At 44.0% G+C, this 17,989-nt stretch overlaps 1 protein-coding gene across 15 annotated transcripts in view; it reads left to right on the top strand.

Moving 5' to 3' along the window:
• Positions 1-17,989, top strand: part of LOC147012704 (protein phosphatase EYA4-like) — a 243,284-nt gene that overhangs the window by 156,820 nt on the left and 68,475 nt on the right. For 11 of the 15 annotated variants that reach the window (XM_085853787.1, XM_085853791.1, XM_085853792.1 and 8 more), the window contains 4 exons: positions 723-800; positions 1,724-1,790; positions 2,420-2,571; positions 2,846-2,971. In XM_085853787.1, the coding sequence (XP_085709913.1) occupies positions 723-800; positions 1,724-1,790; positions 2,420-2,571; positions 2,846-2,971 (423 nt within the window). Of the gene's footprint in view, positions 1-722; positions 801-1,038; positions 1,159-1,723; positions 1,791-2,419; positions 2,572-2,845; positions 2,972-17,989 lie in introns of those variants that run through there. The other 4 variants (XM_085853784.1, XM_085853786.1, XM_085853790.1 and 1 more) reach the window with 2 other exon arrangements.

The following is a 17,989-nucleotide window of genomic DNA, read 5'->3' as shown; positions in this document are numbered from 1 at the left end:
GATTTTTGTTCCACTGACTTAATACATTGGGGTATGTACAAAAATAAAATTGTTTTATTGCAAAACGGGCAACAAATTTCAAATTCATTTGTTTTGGAAAATAGTTTTGTTTGAAATAATTGTGATCCCTTGTTAAAATCGTTGTTTTTTTAAAAAAACATTTTATCCCCTCCCCCAGATACACTCCCCCGCCTCCCACCTCCTTCCCACCCCGCAGCTTTTGGCTGAAACTAATGTCACAGTTGTTTGGTATCAAACGTGCAGTAGGATGGTTCTAATTTCAATAGACAAAGGCTTTGATCTCTGCGAACATCACCAATCCAATCACATTTGCTGTAGACGGGAGACCCACTAATGTGCAATCTTATTTGGAGCCCCAACCCCCCCCCCCCTCATTTTTGCCTGGCCATTATTTTCGCTCACATCAGTGAGACCATGTGCCCAGTTTAACAGGTCCCTTGTATTTGCACTGTACCGGTTCCTTCCCCATGCTGCACCCCCGACTTGCTCACCAGCCAGTGGTACTGAAGCATGCTTGTTTGTGTTTTATTTCATAATTCCATTAAAGACACTTCTCTACCGCTGCAAACAAATACATGATGCTATCATGTTGTTGTACATTTTCAGCTGGAGTATATAATTATGTCTGTGGTTGGTGAAAAACTTTTGTCTGCTTCCCTAGATTGTGTACCATTTTTGGTTTCTCCAACTTTTCTCTGCAGTGAAAACGGAACCAATGAACAACAGCGACCTACCCGTTTCGACAGGAGATGCAGCGATAGACAACTTCTCAGGAACAGGTAGGTTTGGACCTCTGTAAACAGACGATGGCTTTGGATGGTGGTTCATTCATCAACAATTATAGTGGGTGAACAAAAAGAAATACAACATGTATTGCTTTGTCCCTCAACTGCCCCCCTCCCTCCCTTTTTGTGATTAAAATTTTTATCTACTTGGCATTTCTGCCACCATCAACCCCATCGTTACCACCACAGGATTCTGTACCTCATTGGTTTGCTGATTTTGTGAACTGTCCAGGAAACCTCCCACAAAGGTTAACAAAAAAATTTCTTACCACCGATGTGGATCTGTACAGCTTCTTGCCCTGGTTTGAGTCCTTTCCTTTCACACTTCAGCTGAGGACCAAGTGTCAGCAATGTTAGCGGTTTCTCTTTTTCTTCCAGTATTTTTTTGTTTATATGAAAGAACAACACAATACTATGTATTAATCTTGCCTTATTCTTGTCAGCTGAAAATTTTAATCTTATTCATTCTCATGCCCCATTTTACGCATTCTCTTGCGTAAACCCTCATCTGTTATGGATTAATTTAGACGAGGGTTGCTTAATCCATTCATTCTCTCTCTCTCCTCTCTCTCTCTCCCTCTCCCTCTCTCTCCCTCTCCCCCTCTCTCTATCTCCCTCTCTCGCTCTCTCTCCCTCTCCCTCTCTCTCTATCTCCCTCTCTCGCTCTCTCTCCCTCTCCCTCTCTCCCTCTCCCTCTCTCCCTCTCCCTCTCTCTCTCTTTCTCTCTCTCTCTCTCCTTCTCTCCCTCTCTCGCTCTCTCGCTCTCTCTCTTACACATTCTCTTTCTCTCTTACTCTTACAAAACACTTGGCTTTGGTTTGAGGGAATAGGGGACATTGTGGAACACATAGAGCACATTGACTGACCCAACATGGATCCTATCTCATTTTCTCTTCTTTTTGTTTCGTTCTCATCAGCAATAGCCAGCAGTGGCTACAGTCCAAGACAAACACTGCAGTTCTCCCCACAGATCTACTCATCAAAGTAAGGGCTTGATTGTGTTTCTGCCAAAGGTTTTGGTTGTTTGTGGTCCCCACTGTCCCCTCTCCCTCTTCCCGTCCACCTGCCTTCAAGACTCGCGGATATCCAAAGTTTGGAAGTTTCTGATAAGCCCTAGCAGCTCTTCTTCGGCATCATATGATATTAATTTATTTTATGATGGAATCGCAGTCTTTGTTGAGACGAGTGTCAGTTTACATTGCTAGACAAGTTAAGCAATGGATTTTATCAACCAGAAGCTTATAAGTATGTTAACTGCTGTGGTGAATACATTGTGGCTGACATTTCAAGTGTTAGCCCTTCATCCTAGCCCTTTTTTGCCCTGACCAAGGGCTAATGCTCGAAACATCAGCCTCGCCTCACTATGATGGATAACATATTCTTATCGGCTTTCAGGTGATAAAATCCATTGTTTTCTTTTAAAATCATTATTATGCACACCTGTACCTTCTGCAATATTAATCTGACCCTTGTGTCGGTTTACGTTGGTGGATGTCAACCCATGCAGTTTATTCTTGTTCAGTTCACTTTCTTCAATAGTGCTAACAATACTTATTAAATCCGGAAACCTCTCTCCTCTTTCATGTCTCATTCATATATCGATATGTTTTCAGCAGCCGGTCGTACCCACATATCCTGTCTGTTCCTCCTGCTCAACCGATGGCAGCTTATGCAGGACAGCCTCAGTACCCAGCCGTAATGGCGCAGGCCGTACCTTATGGATCATACACCCAAGGCGGACAACATTATGGTCTTCCGTCATATGGTGAGACTTGGCATCGGGTCATTCTAACATTTGTGCATCGTGTGTTTGCAATTCATTCACTTTGTGAGTTGGAATTTTGATGTGAAAAATACTAACAAAAAAAACAAACAAGTTCCATGAGGTCATTATGAACTGTTCTCAAATGAGCAGTAACCAAGTTGAGGTTGATAGGTTGTTGGAGCTGGTCTTTCTTGATGATGATCTTATTACAATGGGATCCTCCTGCATGTGGGTCAAAAACATGGAGGTTGTATCTTCTCACCTGGCCATGTAGGAATAAAGACTGAAGGAGGCATCCTTCAAGCGCAGGGACAGGGTCAGTCTGGTTACCTGGCGGCATACGGCACAAGCTTTGGCACGCCCCAGCCAGGGCAGACGCCATACTCATACCAAATGCAGGGTGAGTTAAAAAAAAATCCTCAATGTATTAATCTCTTTATGCTGACCCCACTTCTGTTATCCTTCTCGGTGTTTACTTGGGGTTTGTGTTTGTTGCTTGTGAAATTTAAGATTTGGAAGTATATTGGTTGGTCTGGCCTGTGATTCTGTCTGTCTGATGTCTGTTTGTCTGTCTGTATGTCATTCGCCTACATGTCACAATTTTAAAGCAATGTTCCTAAACCTTCACAAAATGGAAGAGCTGGTCATAAGCAAGAAGCTTATTGATTTTGAGGTCAAAAGGTCAACAACTTTGTCTATTTTATAAAATCATCAATTTTCATCCGATTGACTTGAAATTTGAACAGGATTTGCACATCAGGTCAGTAAATTCAATCACACATTATTTTTGAGGTCAACTTAGGGCAAAGGTCAACAACCTGGTGAAATTGCTAAAATCCTCATTTTTCATCCGATTGATTTGAAATTTGAAGAGGACTTGCATATTTGGTCATTGAATTCAACCACCAATTATATTTAAGGTCAAATTTGTTTTCGGGATTTCACAAGTATTGTGCTCTGCACATGTACAATGTCTTTCTTGTTTAGTTATTGTTTGTTTCCATTGGTTATGAAAGCTTCTTCGACTTAGCTTTCAGGACGTTTTAACAGATGTAAACATAATCTGAACTGTCTTGTTTCTGATCATACTTGTGTTTTTATTATTTTATATGGAAAAGGTACCTTTCAAAAGGAGTCATTTTGCGTTCGTTCCATGGCTATATTCCAGTCTGTTGCTTTAACTTGAGGGGCACTGCATCAGTGGCAAAACCACACCAATGATCCAGTGTTTTTGCTCAAATTAGCAGAGTTGATCTAGTTTTTTACTTTTGGTTGGAAGTGTGCCTTTTTCTTTAAAAATGTGTTATCCCAATCGCCCTAATCATATAAATATATATATATATATATATATATATATATATATATATATATATATATATATATATAAATATATATATGTATATATTGTTGCGAATTCGCGCCCGCCGGCGTGTGGACGGCCACGTCACTCGAATCGCGACCGCGTCGCCCACCGGATGGACAATTCTGTCGTGACCCTCTCGGAACAACGCCGGGAGCTAGTCACGGGTGGGGGTTTAACCCCACCACGACCGTGCCAATTGCTCAACCGCGCAGGATAGGGTTGCTCGCCAAATTCGATCTACCTAAGTACCTGCTCGGATGGTCGACCGGGCGATCGTACCACGCCACAGGCCGACTCCGGACACGAACCGCTTAAGCGGTCCGTTGCGTGCTACAGTGATAACCGAGCGGTGTTATCGTCGGCCTCGACGGTTCTGATTAATTACCGGGTGTCTTAAGCCCACTACGAACCCTTTACGTGAAGCAGGATGGAGGGTCAATTAAAGAAAAGACGACGCGAAACGGGAAAACAGTTCACACAATGCACATTTATTACGCGACACACGGAGAGCACACATATACAGCCAAACAGTGAAAATGCACATATAGCAACCAAAACAAAAGCAACGACCCAGAGTTACTACCGACTACGCGCACACACGGCAACACTTATACAGTTCTACTTTACAGATGGCGCCAACACACATTTACTCAAAAGCAAAGGGAAGAAGCCACCCTCATAGACAAGGGGGCAGACGGGCATGTAGGCCTTTTGTGCGCGTGACCTGAAGGAGCGGCCAGGCCCGCGAGACCAGGGCGGGGGGGGGGGTGGTCCTACCAGCGTCCTCGTGACGCGTTGGCGGACGAGCCGCAGATGTGGCCGCGTGGCTGTGCCCCGACTCCGTGCTCCTTGGTGGGTTTTGTTGGCACGACGTTTGGAGTGGGGTGGGAACGGGGCCCCCTTGTTGCGCTATCTCAGCGTGGGGGAAAGGGGGAATTGTTGATGCCCTGGGGGAGGGAGAATGGCTGGCTGGCTTGTGTCCCGCGACGAGCGATTCCGCTCCGCGACCTCGTCGCCGACCGCCGTCCTTCTCGTCTCTGACCCGAGCTCCTTGGCCTCTTCCCACGACTCTTCTCAGCCGACTCCAGAACCCAACTCGATGACACTCCGATGACTTCGCCACCCGACTCGACTCTTGCTGCCACACCGATCACTTCGCCACCCGACTCAACTCTTCCTGCCACACCGATCACTTCGCCACCCGACTCGACTCTTCCTGCCACACCGATCACTTCGCCACCCGACTCGACTGACTTCGCCTTGCACTGCCGTTTTATAGGCTCGCAGGAGCAGCTAATATGCAAATATTCGGATCAGGATGACCTCGGGGGCGGAGCCACGCTCGCCCATTGGTTGGAGGAAACTGGGGCGTGAACCTCCCCTGATCCTAGAATTTGCATATATCGATTTCACACAGACTCGCCTGGAGGCGGGGCCAAGCCGCCCCGCGCTTGCTAATTGGACGGAGGGGAAATGGGCGTGTAGCGTTCTTGATCCGATTTCTCCCTCGGAAAGGCCGCTCTTTGCGCTCGCGGCTCGGTACGTTCGGCACCAAACGCCGAACGGGCCCGAGACAGCCCGACGCTCAGTGTTCACAGGTGGTGCGGGAATGGCCGTAGAAGGAGAGAGGCGAAGGTGGTGGATGGTTTTCGGTGGTGGTTGATGGTTATGGTGCCGTTGGGAATGGCGGTGATGCGATGTTTGCGGGATTGAGTTGTGAAGGGAAAGGTCGTGGCTGTTGGCGTTGTTGTTGTTGTCTGAGGGTTGGAGCGTGGTTGTAGTTGGTGACGATGGCTGGTGTGGTGGTTAAGGTGGTTGTTGTGTGACGGCGGTTGAGACGTGGTTGGTTCAAAATAAGGATAGAACAGAAAAACGGCTATCTCAAAGCGTCGCAGCCCGAATGCATCACATAAACCCTCTAGACAACGGGTTTGGGTTTACTACACATGTACTTAAGAGATATCTCACCTATGGGTCCTGAATGATGGTTTGCGAATTTCCACAGCCTTAACAATATATATATATTTTTAGATATATATATATATATATATATATATATATATATATATATATATATATATATATTACAAAATGAGAGTTGGGATGACTGACTAGTGAAGAGAGGTGAGTGCACCATTCACATCCTTGGAGTTAGAGACGATCAATGGAGTACCGAGTACCTCCGCAAAGGATCACCAACCCCGACTTGGCTCTGTCAAATTTTAATCTCTTCACCAAACATAAGGAACACCTTCCTGGAGAATATTTTTCTTCCGATGATGATGTCAATTCCACAGTGAAGCTCTGGTTAAGTCGGCAGGAACGTGCAGTTCTATTGTGATGGCATCACAAAATACTTGGACGTTGGCAGAAACGTGTGGACCGCAGGAGCCATTATGGTGAGAAATATATATTCACCATGGTTGAATAAAGATTGATTACCTCTGCCAACGAAAGTGGAACGGAGTCCTCGGTCTCGAAGTGTTCACCTCAATTTTGGTAAGGGAGGTGTTGTGAGGGTGGGGGCCAGGGGTGGGTGGTCACGATTCATGGACGAAGCTGTGAAATTGTGTTGTTCTCAAAGTTTTATTCCGAGGGCTATTTTCAGGATTGTCACTGAGCCCCGCACAGCTTCAAACTACAGTCTGTTTGTGTTAATATTTGCAAGGATGTTTTTTTTATTTTATTTAATTTTAAATATTTTCAGGGTTCTTCTTCTTCATTAACTTTGCTCCAATGATCACTGGTACAATTCTGGCACACTGATTCCAGGATCTTTTCACTTCATTTTTGAGGTCTTGGTATTTGATCATTTTCTTTATTTCTTTACTGTTTAGGCCAAAATCACTGGGAACTAATACCTCAATTAGCAATGCCATTTTTTTTTTCAAACGAGGTATGTCTAAGAAGTAACGGGACTGAGCCTGCTGTGTGCTCCACTTACACAACTTGAATGAACGGGTTGCGTCACAGTCTTTCGCAACATTCCAGCAATATATATCATTGGTGATGGTTGACTGCACTCATTGTGTGATTTTTTTACAGTTCGTGCTTTACACGTTGTCTCGTCTGAGTCATCACGCTTTGAGTCGTGAGCAGAGAGCTAATCTGAAGTATAATGCAAAGCTTGGCAAAACACCTTCCGAATCCTTCGCAATGCTGCAGCAAGTCTACGGGAAAGAAACGATGTCACGTACACGTGCATTTGAATGGCACAAGAGGTTCAAAGAGGGACGGGAGGAGGTTGAAGACGACGATCCATGATCTGGAAGACCTTCAACAAGCAGAATGGCGGACAACATCGAGCGTGTGAAGCAGATGGTGCGCACAGATCGTCGACTCACGGTGTGGATAATTGCTGAGGAACTTCCCATCAACAAGGAAACTGTCTGGAACATCATCATTGAAAATTTCGGAATGCGCAAGGTGTGCGCAAAGATGGTCTCCAAGCTGTTGTCCGAGGACCAGAAACAGCAAAGAGTCATTGTCTGTCAAGACATTATCGAGCTGCCTCGAGGACGATCCAGACCTGCTCGGGAGAGTCATTACTGGCGATGCATCGTGGATATTCGAATACGATCCCGAGACCAATCGGCAGATTCGTCAGTGAAAAAGCCCAGCATCACCAAGACCAAAGAAAGCAAGGATGTCGAAGTCAAAGGTCAAGGTGATGCTCATCGCGTTTTTTGACATCGAGGGCATCATCCACTTCAAGTTTCTACCACAGGTTCAAACAGTGAATCAACACGTGTCCAAGGAGATCCTCCGGCACCTCATGAGCTCGGTCTGGGACAAGAGTAGGGATCTGTGGGAGAACAACGCCTGGGTGCTCCACCATGACAATACCCCTGTTCACATTGCCCTGAGCATCCGACAGTTTCTGGCGGAGAGGAATGTGCCAACTCTGGAGCAACCCCCGTATTCACCAGACTTGGCTCCTTGTGTTTTTTTCCTATTCCCCAAGCTCAAGGGGGTGATCAAGGGGACCCTATTTCCTGATGTGGTAGCCATCAAAAGGGCCGTGACGACGGAGCTCCGGAGGATTCCAGAAGAAGCCTTCCGGGGGTGCATCGAAGCGTGGAAGAAGAGGATGGACAAGCGTGCGAGACTGGAGGGAAACTATTTTGAAGCGGACAAGCTGTGATTTCAATATATTTTTTGGAATAAAATTTCTGTGAAGTCAGTCCCGTTACTTTTTAGACAGAGCTCATAAGTACTATATCTGGTCGCAATGCTTTGTTTTCTATGTTCAAGTTCAATGGGATCATCAGGTCGTATGTGAGTGTAACTTCCTTGTTTTCAATTTTCACTTTTGGTTCATGTTTCCATGAGCTTTTTTTGTGACTGGGATATTGAAGTTTTTGCATATGTGCCAGTGGATTACTTGACAAACCCTGTTGTGCCTCTGTCTGTATAGTTGTTCTGACATGAGGTTTTTTTTTTTTACATCCCTATAGGTGTCTCGTGCTTTTTGTTTCTGCCTTGCAGAAGCTGTACTTGTCAAATTGACTCATTCCCACCATTTTCTTCAAGTAATTCGTGAAGTGTCCTTAGTCTTGGGCATTATTAATGATTTGTTCTCCATCCCAGTTGAGTTGATCTCTTCTTTGCCATTCCAATGGCATGTCCAATCCATGTCCATGTCCAATCTGTCCATGTCCATGTCCAATCTGTCCAACTTTTTTTTATGATTTTTTTTTCAAACCTTCCTGCTCTTTTGTCATTTCTCCCAGTTGTTGGTGTATCTGTTGATATTTCACTTCATATTTTTCTTTCATCTTTTTTGCTATCATTGGAGCTGTATTCGTTGCTGTTTCAGTTTCATGTGTGACATCTTCCAAGGATTTGACACTCTTCGGGTGTCGTTTCCCTGGTCTCTGTATGTGGTCTGCCTGAGGCGAGTGATCTCACCACGAAGGACACGTTCAATACCGTGCTTGAGTCTGTGGTTGATCAGTGCCTGAGGCGAGATAGTATTCTCATCTTGGGGGTATCAATGCATCCACTGGAACTGATAGGGATGGTTATGAGACATGTGTTGGTCCCCATGGGTCTGAAACTGTGAACCAGAATAGCAATGAGTTCCTTGACTTTGCAAGAAGTCATGGACTTAGGGTGGCTGGTTCATGGTTTCAGGGCCCACAGGCTCATTGCTGGACTTGGTATTCCAATGTTGGTGGTGTGGCAAATGAGATTTACCATGTGCTCGTTGATGGTCACTGGAGGATGATCCAGAACTACAGGGTCCACCGAAGTGCTCAGTTCCTCAATACCGACCACAGGCTTGTTGTAACAACTCTGAAGTTGCAGCTTAAATCTGGGATAATGGAACCATCCCAGCCTAGGCTGGATGTTGACAAGCTCAAGGATGAGAGGGTAGCTGAGGAGTATGCGAACACGCTGAATGGAGATTTGGGGTTCTGGATGCTTTGGGGAATCCTGAAGAGTTGTGTGGTGCCTTCAAGACCACCGTCCTTGATGTTGCTAGTGGATGTCTTGGAACTCACTGTCGGGCGAAGAAGAATATTGTCTCTCAAGGGACACTGGATACCATTGACCAGAGTCGCAGGGCCAGGCTGAATTGCAAAGCTGAACTGTTCAGGGAGCTGAGGTGAAAAGCTGTACGTGTGCTCAGGGTGGACAAGGAAGCCTATGTGTGAGTAATCTGTGAGGGGGTAGAAAATCACCTGGGGTCAAGTGATTCTTGTCATGCTTACAAGGGAATTCACGCGTTGTTTCCCTCCAAGCCCTTCCCTCGGTGTACTGCAGTGAGAGCGGAGGGTGGTGGGCTCTTGGCAGAGGAGTCTGAAGTGAAGGCCCGCTTGGCCGGTTACTTTGAGAGGCTGAACCAGGCTGATCCACGAGCTGTCGAGTTGGATGTCCATGGTGTTACTATCCATATTGCTGACCCTCCAATCAACTGTGATCCACCGTTGTTTGTGGAAACACAGGCTGTGGTGAACCGGTTGAAATGGTGTAAAGCTCCAGGGATCTGTGGCATCCATGCTGAACTTCTCAAGGCTGGTGGAAAAGCTGTACTCATGTCATTGCATGCAGTTCTGTGCTCTGTCTGGAACACAGGCATCATCCCAACTGACTGGAAAAGGGGCCTTGTTGCCCTCTCTGGAAAGGGAAGGGTGATATCCCGGACTGCAAAAACTACCAAGGGGTGATGCTGCTCTCACTGCCGGGCAAAGTGTTTGCTCAGATAATTGTTGATAGGGTTCGCCACAGTCTGCTTGAGCACCAGCATCCAGAGCAGTCAGGCTTTACACCAAAGAGGTCAATGATTGACCGTATCCTCGCTCTTCAGGGTCTCACCGAACGCAGATGAGAGTTTCGACAGTGGCTGCTTGCAGCCTATGTTGATCTCTGCAAAGTATTTGATTCAGTGATCGAGATGTCCTCTGGAGGATTTTTGGTCTTCGTGGGGTGCCACCAAAACTGATCAATCTGATGTCTAAACTATACTCTGGTACTGACAGTGCTGTGTGATGTGGTGATTCCATCTCTGACTTATTTCCAGTTGTTACAGGAGTTTGTCAGTGGTGTGTACTGGCCCCACACTTTTCAGCACTTGTATGGACTGGATTCTGGGGAGGATGTTAGAGAGATCAAGCTGTGGTGCATCGTTTGGGAATGTCAAGATCTCTGACCTTGATTATGCAGATGATGTAGTCGTCTTTGCGAAGACTAGATATCCTTTTTGGGAGCCCTCGAGGTGCTGAATGAGGAGTCAGAGGCGCTGGGATTACGGTTTTCCTGGGTCAAAACTAAGAGCCAGGATTTCAATGGCATCTTGGATGCTGCTGTCCTATCTGTACCTGTTTGTGGTGAGGATGTTGAGGTCACGGAAAGATTCCCTTATCTTGGCAGTAATATTCATGTCTCTGCTAGCTGTGAGCCAGAGGTATATATATATATATATATATATATATATATATATATATATATATATATATATATATATATATATATATATATATATATATATATATATATATATATATATATATATATATATATATATCTGGCTCGGGCTTGGGTAGCCATGGATTCACTGGATCATAGGGTGTGTCACTGCCGGTACCTGTGCAGGAGGATGAGTGTCCGAGTCTTCAGGTCCTTGGTGCTTACAGTCTTGCTCTATGGATGTGAGACTTGGACTCTGACCATGGATCTGAGACAGAGACTCAATTCCTTTGGTACTTGGTCTCTTCGGAGAATCCTTGGCTATCGCTGTCCGGCCTTTGTATCCAACGAGCGGTTGCTTAGAGAGACTCAAATGAGATTTTTTACCTACATAGTTCGTGAGTGTCAGCTGCGGTTGTATGGACATGCGGCTCGTTTTCCTGATGCTGATCCTGCTCACCAGATTCTCTCGGTGAGGGAGCAGTGGAGGAGGCCAACGGGCCGACCACATGCCTCGTGGTTGTAGCAGGTTCGTCAGCATCTCAAGGAGATGGTGATGGGCAAAGCATCTGCCTGGGGGATGGCCATACCGAGGACCCTGGAGTTCCAGCGGAAAGTGGACACAGCTACTTGCTGCTGTGGCGCATGCTCCCATTCCTGACCTTACCTGTGACATTTTCTATTTGCACCTATCTTTGGAATTTTTTTGCGATGTAGGATAGGGATACCTTCTCTGGATTGCTGTCTTTGTGCTTGCATTCAAATTTGATTCTGTAGTCTGTTGAATTTTTCAAGTATTCAGCCAGTCCACCAGGTGTCATTCTGTTTACTTGGTTGAGTTCCATCAGACTGTTATCTCCTCATGTCAGCAGCTACATTCTTGGGATGCACTGATTTTTGTGGATTGTGAGGAATTTCCTTGTTTTGATATCCAGTTTGTGAATTTCATTTTGTGGCTATTTTGTTATTCTGCAACTGTATTGGAATACTGATATTGGTAGTTAGTTGATGCCTTTGATTTTCTTTCTTGGGGTAAGGTATATTTCAGGATCAGCCTTGTTCTGCCCAAGTATTCTTTGGCAATTGTTTTGTGCATTTGTTTGTGACATATTTGGTGGCCCTCTTCTACCCCGAGGTATTTGTATGATGCTTCATTGTCTAGATCCTGTATTAATGTGTCTCGGTCGATTTTTTGTTGTCCGTTTTTGTTGATTTACCCTGTACGAATGTGCACTTGGCACACTCATCTTGGCCAAAATCCATTTGAATGTCGTCGGAGTACCATTTCACTAATTTCACTTGTTCTACCAATTTTTCATCGCTTGGTCCAAAGAGTTTTAGATCATCCATGTGCAGTCGAAGTGGCACCTTTCCTGTCCCTTTCGAAGTTCTCTTGTTGAATGTAAGGGTGTATCCATGTCATTGCTCATTAATGAGTTTGCTCAGTGGGTCCAGCACCAGGTAAAACAGGAGGGCGAAAGGCTATCACCCTGGAACATCCCTTGAGGTATCTTCCTTCACTCCTGGTATTTTTATCTTTCCTTCTGAGTGTTGCAGTATCAATGTGGTAGTCCACAGCACCATTGCTTTCTCAATCAGTTTGATTATTTGGGGGTTGATATTGTACAGTTGCATGCATTGTATCATCCATGAATGTGGAACATTATCAAAAGCTTTTTTGTAGTCTTTCCAGGCTGTGGACAATTTGGTTCTTTTGGTTTTACAGTTTTCGAGTATGGCCTTGTTTCGTAGTAGGTGGTATATTGCTGTATCGCATCATTTTTTGATACATCCCTTCTGTACTGTCTCTCGGCCTCCTTGTTGCGTTTGGTGGTGTATAATTTCTATAATGATTGCTGTCAGAAGTTTGTATGCTGTCGGTAGACAGGTTATTGGTCTATACTTGTTAGGTTGTTGGGTTTTCTCTGATTTTGGGATGAGGAAGGTGTTACCTTCTGTGAGCCATTCATCCATTACCTCCTCCCCTTCGGAAGTTTGTTGAATGCTCTTGTGTAGTGGTTGTGGAAAGCATCTAGTTGCTTTAGCTAGAATTTTGGAGCTCCATCTGGGCCTGGGCTTTTAATGTTTGGCATTTTTGCTCCTTTTCAGATTGTTTTCCTTCATCTATTATCATTGGGGGGAATTTTCTTTAGGTGCTGCTTTTCCTTTTCCAATTTATGGATCCAATCTGCCTCATTATGTTCTTTTGGGTCTTCATAGATTCCGATCCAAAAGTTTTCAAATCTATCCTTTTCGTGGGACTTGTTACATCTTGCTTTTGTTTCCTTAATTCATGGTATGATCTATTTGGGTTGTTTTCAGACGACTGGTTTTGTTTTCTCCCTTTGTTAACTTCATCATAGTTTTTATGCCTCCGCACCAAGGGTGCCGGAGGCGTTATGTTTCCAGGTTGTCCGTCCGTCCGTCCGTTCGTCCGTCCAGATTTTCGTTTACGCGATAACTCAAGAAGCAAATTGTAGAATTTCATCAAACTTGATAAAAAGGTAAACGGACGGCAAAAAAAAAAAACAGACGGCAATTAAGTGATTATATTTTGGGCCAGATGTTATAAAGGTCAAGGGTCAAAGGTCAAGGTCAAACTCTGAAATTTTACTGTTTATGCCCTAATTCAAGAAATATTAGACAGAATTTCATCAAACTTGGTACAAAGGTAAAGTAAGACAGGTCAATTAAGTGATTCAATTTTGGGCCAGATGTGGTAAAGGTCAAGGGTCAAAGGTCAAGGTCAAACTCTGAAATTTCACTGTTTATGCCATAACTCAAGAAATAAAAGACAGAATTTCATTAAACTTTGTACAAATATAAAGTAAGACAGGTGAATGAAGTGATTAGATTTTGGGCCAGATGTGGTAAAGGTCAAGGGTCAAATATGTCAATACTCAAGTGTTTGTGCGGGAGAGCAGGCATACCCGTCGACTGCGCGCAGTCAAATTACTCTTGTTTTAATTTTTCATTTTTTTATCTTCCTTGCTCTCATTTATATTTTGAGTTTGTTTTCAGCAACCTTTGCCTCGATGTCTTTGTCTTCGGATTTATATATGCTGCATATTTTTATTTTTTTGGATTCTCTTTAAGAGCTTTGGGCTTCTATTACTACGTATAAACTGCTGTATTTGTCCTGTTTCCTTTCTCAGTGTTCTCTCTGTTTCATTTGTCTCCGTTTTCATGATGGCACATGGTCTTTGTCTGTAGGGCCTGGTTTATTTAACATGCAGCAATGTTTGCCTGTCACTTTTTCTTGAATGAGCAATGATGCTGCAAAGCTCACAGTGTTGATTTCCTTCAATCCGTCTGACCTTGCTATTATTTTTGTGAGTGCTGTGTTGGTTCTCTTCACCAGTCTTTTTGTCTTTTTGTTATTTTCTATTTTGTAGAGTTGTGCTCTTTCTATGTGTGGTACCAGTCTCATCTCTATTTTGTTGGCCAGATCTTCCCCCAGTTCATGCTGCGCTTCATCTTTCTTGTTTTTTTTTTCCTTTCCCGCATTGTGCCATTCTCCATCCTCTTCTTTCCCATCATTATCTGTCCCTCCCTGCACTTCATCCTACTCTTCTTCGTTCTGTCATTCTCTCTCCTCTTTGTGACCATCACTATCCACCCCTCCCGTTCTTATCCTCCACCCTCCCCCCACCCCAATCGCTTGTGCAAGTGCCTCCTGGTTCATGTCAATGGTTCGAGTCTTTTCCCTCCGTGCAGTGGGTCCATATCCACTCCCTCTCCCTCCATTACTTCACCGATGCCACGCTGTGTTCTCAGCCCAGATTTTGCCACCTTGTCTTGCCCGAACAGTTACATCCTCATTCTCCCACTGTCCACCTCCTGATGACTCCACGGCTTCCATTTGTTTCCCCTGAATCGTTTCCCCCTGCCTTTCATCCCCCAAAGAAACGATTCATGGATCAGCTGGGGAAAACAAAACTGGTGATTAGACTGGAGACGATTCCAGTGTATACATTTGCCAGGATTGTATCAACAGCATGTAGGTTACTCGATAGAAAACGAATAAAAGAGATCACAGCCAAAGCCAGAGAACAAGTGACAGAAGGTTTGAAGAGAATGGAAGCCGTGGAGTTGCCAGGAGGTGGACAGCTGGAGAGTGACGATGTGACTGTGAGGGCAAGAGGAGAGACTAGGTGGCAAAATTGGGGCTCATGGACTGAATAGACCGAGCATTGAAGGATGATATATTTCTCCTCTTTGCTGCATTTTTCTTTTTTTATATTTTTTTCTTTGCCAAAAACAGGAAGCACCTCCATACAGATTCCTGTCTCTATGTGAGATTGTCGTCTTCTTCACAAGAGGAGGTTCAGGCTATTTCTTTTTCAACACGAATCCCGTCTGCTCGAATTCTCGACTGCACAGACAGACACAGAATTTATGTGCGGATTCTGTGTTCCAAAATTGTACACAGCTCCTTCCCAATGCCATCTCCAGGTGATGCATGACGTCATTGCCAGTCATTGAAGGAAAGGAGTACTCAGTTTTAACAACATTTGTTTGTTTCCTTGTTTGTTTGTTTGTCCGAGTGATATCTCAGTCATCCTTTGAGTGAGAAAGCTGAAATTTAGGGACAAATTGAAGATGTGCTTTCGCAAAAAACGTTATTTTAATTTTTTTAGGAATAAATTTATTGATTAATTATTTTCTTTCTTGCTTGTCCAGGGGATATCTCAGCTATTATTTGAGCTGGGAAGCTGAGATCTGGGGAGAAAAGTGAAGATGTGCTTTGGCAAAAACAGTATTTTAAAAAAATTTTGAATAATTAATTTATTATTATTGATTTATTAATGAGTTTTTTTTTTCTTATCTAGGCAATATCTCAGGCACCTTTTGAGCTCGGAAGCTTATGTTTGGACATGACAGTGAACAAGTGATTTGGCTATAAAGGGTATCTTGGATTTATTGATTAATCGATTCATCGACTAATTATTCATTTTTTGATGAATGACTTAATTTTCAAAAAGTTACAGATTCGGATGAAACAGTGGTGGTTTTGGTTTGCTGTTAGCGAATTGATTAAGAAATTATTCTTTGATTATTATTTATTTTAATAATGCATTTAATCAATCAATTATTGAACACCGCTCCCTCCCCAATTCCGTCTCCATTTGCTGCACGGCAGCATCGCCAGGCACTGGAGGCACCCGAGCAATGTCGTGCGCTGGAGGATTTGTTATTTATTTATTTGGCATGGAAGCGGTGTACTTTGAATGTACTGTACCTCTACTTGTTTTCTTTTATTTTCAACACGTGTTTCTTTTCCCTTCATCCTTCCTCTCCCCCATTCGTCCCCTCTCGCTGTTTCCCTCTGATATCGTATCAATTTGGGATTACCTCCTTTGTCTGTGGATGGCTCATGAGAGCCTCAACTTTTGTTGCCATCCTCGCGGTGTAGCAACCGCTAGTATATCTCCATGCAATACTTCCTGTTGCATATTGCTCTTCCCCATCTGTCCTGCCCCCTCCCCCATCCTCTCTCGTCGTCTCGGCACCATTTGCTTCTCTCTGGTATCGTACCACTTTGGGCTGACCTCCCTTCCCTGTGGGTAGCTCATGAGAGCTTTAACTTTAGGCTCCAGCCTCACAATCCAGCAACTGCCCGCAGCTTCATGCAATGCATTCGATACACAATCATCCGTGGGGTCTAACCGACCCGCTCCACCATCCATGGAGCCTCGCTCGCTTCTTTTCTGCTCCCGCCAGAGCTTTCCATCCCAAGTCGCGTGTGTGTGTGTGCATTTTTCTTTTCCCTGACTTTCATTTCCAGAGGCTGTGGCATTTCATGTGAGAGCAAGAGGTTGTGAAATAAACGTTCGGACATTGGCAGGAAAACTGGGCCATGAAATTGATGATTGGCATTTTCAATGTGATGGTAAATAATTTCCCGCTTTTACTTGCTGTGTTGCGTTTTATCACCAGCGTTCACCTCATTTCACCTGAACTTAAGTTAAAGGTCAGTCCTGTTGTTTTTTTTTCCCACGTCAGACCTAAATTAAGGTCTTAACCCGACGAAAAATACCCTCAACTTGAATTTTTTGGAGGAATTTTGGGTTGCTCATCAATGTGAAATTTTTTTTTCTGGTTCTGTGGCCTGTCTTTACGGTCAAAAGTGAAACCCCAAACCAGATACAGAATTGTGAAACAACAAAATAAAACGAAAAAATACTTAGGGATCATGCAGCAATTATAAAATACTTTTTTCTCCTCCTCCTCCTCCTCCTCCTCCTCCTCCTCCTCCTCCTCCTCCTCCTCCTCCTCCTCCTCCTCCTCCTCCTCCTCCTCCTCCTCCTCCCCCCTCCCCCCCTCTCATTCCCTTCTTCATCTGACTTTGCTTCCTCTAATTACTGTGCTCTCTTTCTCCTGCTTCTTATTTTCCTCCTTCTTTTTCTCCTTTTATTTTCTTCTTCCCCTTCCTCATTCTCCTCCTCATTCCTCATTCTTCTTCTACCACCTTCATAAACAGGGGAATATAAAAATGTACTTTTCTCATGTTCTCAACGGCCTTCCAAGTGTAGAAGCTGTCAAGGCAAAACAAAAACTTGATTAATATGTATTTTTTTTTTAATAAAAACAGTCTTATTAACTCGAGGGGGAGCACTCGGTAGAGTGCAAAACCTCCGCCGCCAATACTGCTAGGTCACTCAAGTGAACCTGATATCCTATTCATTCAATTTGACGTCAACAGTGCCCACAGAGTTATAGTTTGCAACTTTCCCTTTTACTTTTAACTTTTACATACTCAATTCATTCGTCATAACTAGATTCCTTAAGACAGAAATTGATTTTACGTGGGTATATCCACCTGAAGTTCCAAAATCAGCCGCAATTATAATTTTGGCATGTTTTTTGTTGGAAATCACTTATAACTTGTAGAAATGCAAAAAAAAAATCGAAATTTTGTTGAAAAAAAAGTTGCAAAATTTTTTTTCTCTATTTTTTTTAGGGGGGGGGGAGTTGGAAATCACTTAAAACATGTAGAAATGCAAAAAAAAAAATTCAAATAATTTTTCAAAATGGCCGCCATAGCGGCCACATTGGATTTTGGACCAAGTCCAAATCTAATGGTATGATCCTTGGACGATACCTAATCCCCCCCACCAAGTTTCGTCAAAATCCGTCGAG

The sequence above is a fragment of the Eptatretus burgeri genome, chromosome 14, assembly GCF_056783735.1.
Source record: "Eptatretus burgeri isolate ZD-2024b chromosome 14, Ebu_testis_v1, whole genome shotgun sequence".
Classification (NCBI taxonomy): domain Eukaryota; kingdom Metazoa; phylum Chordata; class Myxini; order Myxiniformes; family Myxinidae; genus Eptatretus; species Eptatretus burgeri.
The sequence above is the reverse complement of the archived record's forward strand: the minus strand, read 5'-3'. Positions and strand labels throughout refer to the sequence as shown.